The sequence below is a fragment of the Calliphora vicina genome, chromosome 4 (assembly GCF_958450345.1).
Source record: "Calliphora vicina chromosome 4, idCalVici1.1, whole genome shotgun sequence".
In the NCBI taxonomy this organism is placed as follows: Eukaryota; Metazoa; Arthropoda; class Insecta; order Diptera; family Calliphoridae; genus Calliphora; species Calliphora vicina.
In genome coordinates this window covers 17,215,366-17,225,140 of record NC_088783.1, presented here as the reverse complement: position 1 = coordinate 17,225,140, position 9,775 = coordinate 17,215,366, and the positions used below count along the sequence as shown (strand labels likewise).

Genomic DNA, 9,775 nt, shown 5'->3' with positions numbered 1-9,775 from the left:
GTAACTTTTTATTTGTTAGATTAACTTGGGATTATATTCAAGGACCTTTCGTATAGATAAAATGTACAGAATTCAATATCAAACAAGAACAAAATTTAGTTGGTGAAAAATATGATTTTGACCCATAGTGGATATTTTCGCCACAAAAAACTGTAGAGTGTAAGATTGTTTTCAATTATTTTTTCAATTCTTTATTTTTAAATTCAAAAAATTTTTTTTTTTTGGAAGAATAAAAAACAAGACAACAAACAAAAAAAACTAATCACTATCATCCTCTTCATCGGAGGATTGTTGCAACCATTCAATAAGTTTAAACAGACTTTTACGCAATTGTGTATGCTCCTCTTCATCTAAATCTTCATACCAAGCCAAGACAGCTTCTTCCGTTACAAAATCTTTATCATATAAATAATGAACAATTTGTGAAATTTTCTCGCGTACAAATTCGTTTTCTTCATAAATATCCTAAAAACACACAAACAAATTATTAAATTACTTTAAAAACCACAAAATTTAGCAACAAACCTCTAAAGCCTTAAGGCAATCCAACATGGCCTCCTCACTTTTTATATAATTGGACATGACGGGACCCAATTGTTTAAAGACCGCATTAATTTCAATTAAAACATTATTATTAGAGGGTTCCTTAATGGTGGGCAAACTGAAAATAGCCTTGACCACATTAAAGTTGACCTCTTTGAGAGACATGTTGTAGGCATAGCGGGAAGAATTAATTTCGAGTATAAGGAAATCTGGATTTGATTTCTCCTGAAAACCTCTGGACAAAGAATCAACCACTTCCGAAAGGAAAACTATAAAAATAAAGTTTAATAATATGTACTGGAATTAATCAGTTATTCAAAAGGTCTCACTATTGGTATCATCGGGCAGGGGAGAACAAGGTTGCGAATCTTCTTCATCACTGCTGGAATAGTAATCACTTTCTTCCTGTTTCAGAGGTAATTTCATCATTTTGGGTGCTGCTGCCTTAACGGTCAATATATCATGATCCTCATCATTTTCTGATATTGTTCTGTTGTTAACTTTGTCGTTTATAACAAAGGCCTTATCACCAAGTTTCTTTAAGGAGCCTTAAAAAATGGATAAGTATATTACATCAGAAACAAATCTCCCCATTTAAATTTACCTTACCTTCTGACGCATTTTTCACTAACGATTTTGTTAGTTTAGTATTGGCCGGCAACACACACGATTCTCCTATCACACAGCCTTCTTTCAGTTCAGTATTAGCTTTCACCACAGTATTCTGGCCAACAACACAGAATTCCAAACAACAATTATCCTCCACTATTACATTGTCCAACAGAAATGCATTAACAATACGACAATTTTGTCCAACTTTGACATTTTGTCCCAACACAGAACATGTCAGTGTTGAACCGGCACCGACTACACTATTTTTGTGTACCACCACATTTTCGCCCAGTGACACTTTGGCCAAACTAGCCGTAGGGCTTTTGTAGATATTATTTTTATGGAAGATGTACAGCTGTTTCAGGTCGACAATACCCATATCAGGTACTAGGGGATAGGACCAACGATTTATGATGTCATTGCTGACAATTTGATAAGTCAGCCAATTGTTTACCTTGCGGGCATATTGTTCGCGTGGCAAAAGGGAAACATAGATACGACTGTCTAGAATTTCCTCATTAATCAATATGCCTCGAACAAAATCATCGCGTGTTTCGAAATCAAAATTATCCGAAAACAATGACAACATGGAAGGTGAACCTATCGCCATTTGGGGATCCAGTAAGTTATGCAGCAATGCCACTTGAGAATTGAGCATAAACACTTCTAGGGGTATATCAAAATGCGATTCTTTCTCATTGACACTTAAACGTTGGTGATGATGTAAACGATTGTTTTGAACATCCATGGCAATCATAACTTCATTGCCTGATCTTAAATGATTTTCCGCTTCTTTAAAGATGACCGTAGCTGCTGCTCCTTTATCATATTTTAAGGTTTTTCTAAAATAAAATCTATAAATTATACAGCACTTTAAAAATTATTTTACAACTTACTTGTGTTGCTCAAATATGGGTCTTAAATCGGCATTTGTTACCGTATCGGCTCCCAACAGCACAAAATTACCACGTATCAAAGCTTTGGCATCCAGCTCACGCATGGCATCACCAAAACATCTGCAGCCTTCTCCTCCTATAACATGAACTTTCATATTAACCGACCACGAACACAATGATGCAATTCCTTTTCTAACCAAAGCAACAACAATAAAAAGCATTAGAAAATATACACAATTTATATACAAACAATTTCATTACTTACTCAATGTGTTCCCTTACATTTTGTAAATACAGACTGGTAAATACAAACACCTCTTCGATGCCACTACGATTTAAAGCCTCCAAGGCATAATCCAACATGGTGACATTCACTAATGGCAGCAAAGCCTAGAATTACAAAACATTTATTTTATGGTCAGTGTTTTGCAACAGTAGTTGAATTAACTCACCGTCGAATTGGTGTCTGACAAGGGACGGAAGTTCTCCACATTGTTGTCGGCAATTAGAATTGCTTGTATAATTTCTTTTTTATTGAAATTATCCATTTCCAAAGATTATTGATATTTTTCTTGTGTTGTCGTCTGTGGCCAAAGGAGCTCCGCATGCATACGTCAAATTAATTCGCACTATTAGAGATGTGAAAATGGTGATGACAAGTTAATGGTGGCATTTGTGATTTTGTATCGGTTATCGTAATGAGTAAACAAGTGGTGGAAAATATTATCGAGTTGAATATAAAATATCGTGCCTAAAAGTATGCCATGTATTTCTTTTTTAAGGTGGGTAATATACATACGTAAAAACAGTCGTTTTTTGTAATTGTTTTACGAAGTTTTCAGCGCAAAAAATATCAGCTTGTCAAGCGCTTGAGTTGTCCTCCTAAAATATCAGTCGGTCCATAAAATTTAAATTTCAAAATTAAAAAAAACATGTAAGAGAGCTATATTCGGCATGAAATAATAATAGGGACGTAGTACTAAATTATTTTTTTTTAAACAAAAATGCCTGACCTTGAATTTTAAATGTGTATGAACTCTAAACGAAAAGAAATATTGAAATATAACGGTAAAAAATTTGTTCTTGTAATTCGATTTTACTTTCGAAAACAAATTATTTGAATTATTGTTTATAAATGAATCGAGGCGTTCACACTACACAAGCTCAGAAAGTTTTTATTCTGAGTTTAAAATAAGATGAAAAATCTATTCGTCAAATTAAAGTGTTCCAAAAATAAAGTTTTCAAAGCACTTCACTCTAAAAAAAAATTAAACTCAAGGACAAGCACGCTTGGACCAACTTATAATAAGAACTTCCAAAAAATCCTTTTAAGGCATCGAAATCAAATTATTTGAATTATTGTTTAAAATCTATCGAGGTGTTCACACTACTCAAGCTCAGAAATAATTTATTCTGTGCTTAAAATAAGACGGAAAAACTATTCGTGAAATTTCAGAAATATTAAAGTGTTCCAAAAATAAAGTTTTCAAAGCACTTCACTGTAAAAAAAAACATGAAACTCAAGGATCAGCATGCTTGGACCAACTTATAATAAGAACTTCCAAATAATTCTTTTAAGTCATCGAGTGAAACCAAAAACGATTTATGTGCATCGCCGTACAATAAGGAATAGATTTTTTGAAGCTGTAAAATTGTCCAGCACCTCATAAGTTAAAGGTTAAGGGTAGCAAAGTATAAAAATACTGTTATTATTAGCCAATCGACACCTCCATCGAGAAAGTTGGAAAAATGTATTGTGGTCGGATGAAACCAAACTTTATTTGATTGGGTTTGATGGTAAAATGTTTGTACGAAGACCAAAAGTTGAGCGCAGAAAAGTTGTTGAAAAGCAGATCGCTATTATTGTATGTATTTCAAATATTTGTAACAGTTACATTCTTTTAAAAAACACGTATTGTATTTAAATTTTAACATAAACAACATCTGTTCGTTTATGTTGAGTTTTATGAGATCTAACAAAAAAACTATCTGGCAACTATGCTGTTATGTTATTAAAATAACATAACTCACCACGATTTAAGTTCAGTTACTAGCTAAACTTTAACGGATAAACAACGAGTAAAACAAAGAGCGGTGCAATAAACGAAACTTTTATCAAAAAAAAAAAAAAAAACTGCAAATTAAAATTACTTGCTGTGTCTTATGCACTTTTAATAATTCTATAAAGAGGCGCGCATAATTTTGTATTAGCAGATGTTTGCTTAACTAAACAAGTGTGTGGTGTTTACATTAAATTGCAAAAAATTACTAAAACGTATAAAGAAAAACCAGAACATTTAGTTTGAAAAGTTTCTAAAAGTGTGTGTGTCAGTTTTTGGAAGAGTTAGTGGGTCTTTGAGTCGGTTGTATGGTACATTACAGATGAAAATTAAAAATAAAACAAAATTTATTAAAAATAAAACAACATAGCTACATCATATGAAATACAATTACATACAATTTAAGGCATTTTAATAAAAAATTTATAATAATATTGTGTGTTTAAAAGCAATAAGTAATACAATAAATTGATGGTGGTGAAAAGAAAATTGTTTCCAGAGAAAAAAATAGCAGCAAACAGTTATAATTCCTGCTGTGTGTGTGTATGTGAATTTTTTGCATAAAAAAGAACATAAAGAAAATTAGCAACAACCCACAACAACAATAACTAAAATACCAAAACAAAGTGCTTGTTTCTTAAGTTTTTCATATGTTGTTGTAAAGTTTATTCTTCTTCTTTGAAAACTCAAAAAAAAAAAACGTAAACAAATAAACTTGATTTAATTGTTGTTTTTTCTCTCCCATAATATCATATATTATTTGTATGATTTTGTTGTTGTGTATGTACACTTGTATTGTTGTTTTTTACACTTGCTTCAAATTGCTGTTTTTGGAATTTCATGCGTTTTGCACAAATAATGTAGAGAAAAGGTAAGTTAGTACGAGTACAAGTTATGTTGACATTTGAACTTTTTTTATTGTATTTTTTTTAATCTCCTTTATTGTGTTTGTTTATAATACCTACATTGTTGTTGATATAATTTGTTATTACTGCAATTGTTTTTTGTTTCTTTTATTTTTTGTTGTTGCTGCTGTTAGTAGTAACATTGTAACATTGGCAACATAATAAATAGAAAGAAAAGTAATAATATTATGCAGTGATATGTTTTAATAATAATAAAAATAAAATTAAATGGTTTTTTTATGTTGTCATAACACAACACAATTTCTACAATTAAAATGTTACAACTAAAATGTTATACATATCTACACCTCTGCAGTAGTTAGGTGTAGTTAAGGTTTTGGCTATTGTCAAAGTGATGTGCCCCACCTTATGTTATTTACATAAATACGAACGAATTTTCCAGTCATATTAAGATTAAATCAAATATTTGTAATGTATTTAGTGTAACACATTATTGTATGTGTAATCCGCCTGTTAATAATAATTTAAAATCTAGTTTTAAATCTAGAATAAAGTAGGAAATCTCCTATGAATACCCAGGAACTATTTTTCTTTTAGTTTTTAAATAATTCTAAATGAATTCGTCTCGTTATTTTTCCAAAATAATGACACGAGCCAAATAATATTAAATTACATGGAAAATCTGCTAGCAGATGAACAGACTGAAGGACATATATTTTTTATACACTTTCTGAGTCGATTGATACATCAGTAGAGTTTTTATTTTCTCTCATTTTTTCATTTCCCAGGAAATCGATAATAATTTTAAAATTTCCCGGGATACCGGAAATTCCCGCCTAGAATAAATTACATATTAAATTTTAAGAATGTAGACTTCGTTAAAAAGCTAAAAAATGTATTTGGTTTTGACATGTAATTGGATACAAATAAAACTTTAGTATAATGAGATAAACTGACTCGATTTCTAATTTTGGTTATATTCAAACCTGTCAACATTTGTCATTTTTATTGGAATGGCTTCAATTTCCATTAGATTTTGTTCAACCTTCGTTAGATTTCTATTTAATTCGCAAAAAATAAGTAAATATATTTTTTTTTTTTTAATTTTGAATTGGCATTGTCTTGCTTATTAAATCAAAATCTATGTAAAGATGTTATTTAAAACTTGAAGAAAATCTAATAACATTAAACAAAACTCAATTTCATGGAAGGTGGTTTTATTCTAAAAATTTTCGTTTTACATTTTGTGAAAAAGCAAAATACTAAAATAATTCCTTTTTCGATCGGAATAGAATTCGGTGACAGCACTGAACATTCACGAGTTTTTGGAATAATTTGAATAATAAAAATGTTTTTGGTCTATTTGGGTTAAATCGTTTTTATTGTAATTTTTTGCATTTGTTTTGGAGCTTTAAGCATCTTTTAGGGAAAGTTAAGTTCTAAAAACATCACATAAAACTAAGGAAAGTAATTCCCGGGATTTCGGGATTGAAAATCTCTAATCTAAATCCATGCAAAGCACAGTTGAGTGAACAATTATTTTGATTCTTTTCCCGATCAAGGCCGGGCCAAGACACCGTCTCTTGCCCCCCTCATCAAGAAAACTGGTATAATCAGAGATCGAAAATAACTCGTCCATATATCAAAAAATCCAAATTGTGATTTATATTTTTGTGATAAAAATAAATCACTGAAAATAACTGTTATAAAATGATTTCTATTTAAATAGTTTGGAATTACCTTTATTCGTTTTTGTTGTTTCTTAATGGTTTGGTGTGAGATATACGATTCATTTGTTCTTGTTCTTAATAACTGCTACTTTCTCATTTATTTACATACAATAACATATTGTTAGTAATGTTTAAAAAATTATTTAAATAATATGATACGTATGAAGTCTGAGTAACAGAAATGAGAATTCTTTTTAAGTTGTTATTAATCTTTTGCTAAATTTTATATATTTAAGCGTTGATTTGCATCAAATGCATTTTTGCGATTTATTTTTCATGTCCGCAAATAAAAGTCACAAGCTGACCTTTACGAAAAAAATAAATTATAAATCACTCATCCAGATTATTTGTGTTTGTTTCTTTTCGGTTTCTCAAAACCCCAAACCTAAAATGTTCTCGAATAAATCACTCTCTCAGTGATATATCACAAACAATTATTTTTAAATGGCTCCGAATGAGAATTTACCATTGAAATGAAAGTAAACCCGTTATTTTCGGTCTCTGGTAACAATACATTTTGTCAAGTCGCCGATTGTCACTCGAATGTCTCCTTATAAAGTCGTCAGTGTATGTTATCGATGCTGCATTGGATTAATCTTTGCAACAGAGAAAAAAGAATGTTTTTTATAATACACATTCCATATTCCCTTTATGCCGCCCACTGATTTAAGTTCCATTTTTTCCAATTTAAGCGGCTTAACTAATATCTTATAAATCGACTCACCCCCATTAACACGAAGCCTGGTTATGGCCTAACTAACAGTTATACTGTCGGTTAAAAATATTTTTGTATGAAAACTGTCAGTATAACTGTTAGTTAATACATAGCAAGACTTCTTGTTACTGGGGGTCAGAATGTTATTAGTATAATTATAAATGGGTGGAATGGATAAAGGAGTTTATAAAGGTATGGGGATCGGTCTTAAATGAAACGGCGCTTTACTGAAAGAGCAACACTGCTCCTGTCAACAGCCATCTGTCAGTTGACTCCTGCCGAAAATTCAACAAGCTGCGTTATTTAGTTTGTGTTTGACAGCAGGCTACCTCGTGACTTGAGAAGGAATTGAAAAAAGTGAATTTCGTTGATAAATAAAATGGGAACTCCGCAATTTCAATTATAAAAAAGTGGTTTACTAATTTTTGTTGTGGCCGTACAAGCACAGAAGATTCCCAACGTTCTGGTCGCCCAGTTTAGGTCTCTACACCCAAAACAATTGAAAAAAATCACGATATGGTGTTGGCCGATCGGAGATTGAAAGTTCGAGAGATTGTGGAAGCCATAGAAATCTCACATTGCTCGGTGGTTTCAGTTTTGAATGATCACTTTGGTATGAGAAAGCCTTCCGCAAGATAGCTGCCGCGTTTTCTTACAATCGCGTACACAAATGTGCAGTTTCCATGGCAAAAATCCATGAGTTAGGCACGAAATGCTACCTCTTCCGCCCTATTTTCTCGGCGAAAATAAATTTGGTTCGAACGTTGAAATCATCTCACAAAAATACCTACTTTGATGACCTCGACAAATCTTATATTTTGGAAGGGATACACAAATTTGAAAAACGTTGGACAAAGTGCATAGAGAACAGAGAAGACTATTTTGAAAAATAAAATAATTTGTTATCCAAAAACCTATGTTTCATTCAAAATGGCAGGGACTTTTCGACCCATCCTAATATTAAAAAATCTAAGGATATTCGTATTTAATTAATGTAAAGACCAGAAAACGCAAAAATGCTTTTTTTCTATTCTGCAGATATTTTTCAGTTTGAAAATGTGTTTCAAAGCAAATGACATCCACTAAATTTGTGCATTTGTTGCAAGATCTATTTCCATTAAGGTGACATGATTCTGTATTTTCTTTTAAAAATATTTCCTACCAAATATAGCACTCATCACAGTCGTCCACTAACTTTTAAAACAACTTAAGATTTTGTATAAATCCATTGCATTTAATAAAAAAAAAGAAAAATGAAACAACAAATGAATGAAAAAACGGCAATTACTTGCTTTAAATTTTTCACTACTACATAATGATGATAATGACTTGTATTTTCTATCAAAGACCTGAACGTATCTCATCTTATTTTTCCCATACTTTAGCAATTATTAATAATCACAGCCGTAGCACCACCAACCACTCCACTACACGGCTATGAAAACAAATTAAGTGTGTTTTTTAAACAGTTAGTAGTTAGTTCTTCCCATAAACTAAGTATGAGTCCAGTCATTGTTTGGATGTAGAAACAAATAAACAAAGAAATGAAACATCTTTTAATGGACTTTTTTCTAGTTTGATTTGTATTTCTTATAAGAAGAAAAAAAATAGTATAGTTTTTCAAAAAGAAGAAGCGGTAGCCGCAAGAAAAGAAGATTTTCTTGATTGCTGCAAGCGGAAATTGAAAATATTTCTGTACGTACATACGTACACATGCATTTGATGATATACAACTTGAAGATTAACTCTAGATAATTATTCTTTTTAGCCCCCTCTTAGTTTGTTTTACTTTTGTAGAGAAGAATTATTTTATTGGTTTCAGCTAAATAAGACGAATGAATATTGTGCATGTAAATGCCCACGACATGTTTAAATAAATTCTATTACATAGATTTACTGCCTGTTCCACGATGTCGAAAGACAAATGAGTTGAACAAATTTGTATGAAAAACACTCAGTTTTTAAAATTCTTTCGAATAGATTTCATACAAATTTGTTAGAATCATTTTTCTTTCGACATCGTGAAACAGGCCTTTATTTTTACCTTGAAATAAAGTTATTAAAAGACAAAATAAGAAATTTTCAATTTCAAAGAACAACAAAGTTTTTTTTGCTTCGAAAATGTCAAATTTTGTATCAACGAATCGTCAGGCGGGAAGTTTAGCTTTACTTCTTTAACTTGAAAATAAGTGCCGCTGTACCAAACCGATTGCTCACCGAAGATTATGGTGAATGTTTTACGTCGGTTTCAAGAGCTTGAAAAATCATTGGGAGGTACCATACGAATTGAAGCCGAGATACCTTGATTTTGCATGTACGAAATGATGCTTGAATGCTATAAAATAAATCCATT

The 9,775-nt window shown here is 31.2% G+C and overlaps 1 protein-coding gene across 1 annotated transcript; it reads right to left on the bottom strand.

Annotated features, from left to right (window-relative positions):
• Positions 1 to 165: 165 nt before the first annotated feature.
• Positions 166 to 2,698, bottom strand: eIF2Bepsilon (eukaryotic translation initiation factor 2B subunit epsilon). Its single transcript, XM_065508343.1, has 7 exons — positions 2,504 to 2,698; positions 2,317 to 2,441; positions 2,052 to 2,243; positions 1,153 to 1,997; positions 873 to 1,091; positions 526 to 812; positions 166 to 465 (listed from the first exon to the last, which is right to left on the bottom strand). Exons 1-7 carry the CDS (start codon positions 2,597 to 2,599, stop codon positions 259 to 261), a joined length of 1,971 nt encoding a protein of 656 aa, XP_065364415.1. The 5' UTR covers positions 2,600 to 2,698; the 3' UTR covers positions 166 to 258.
• Positions 2,699 to 9,775: the final 7,077 nt, after the last annotated feature.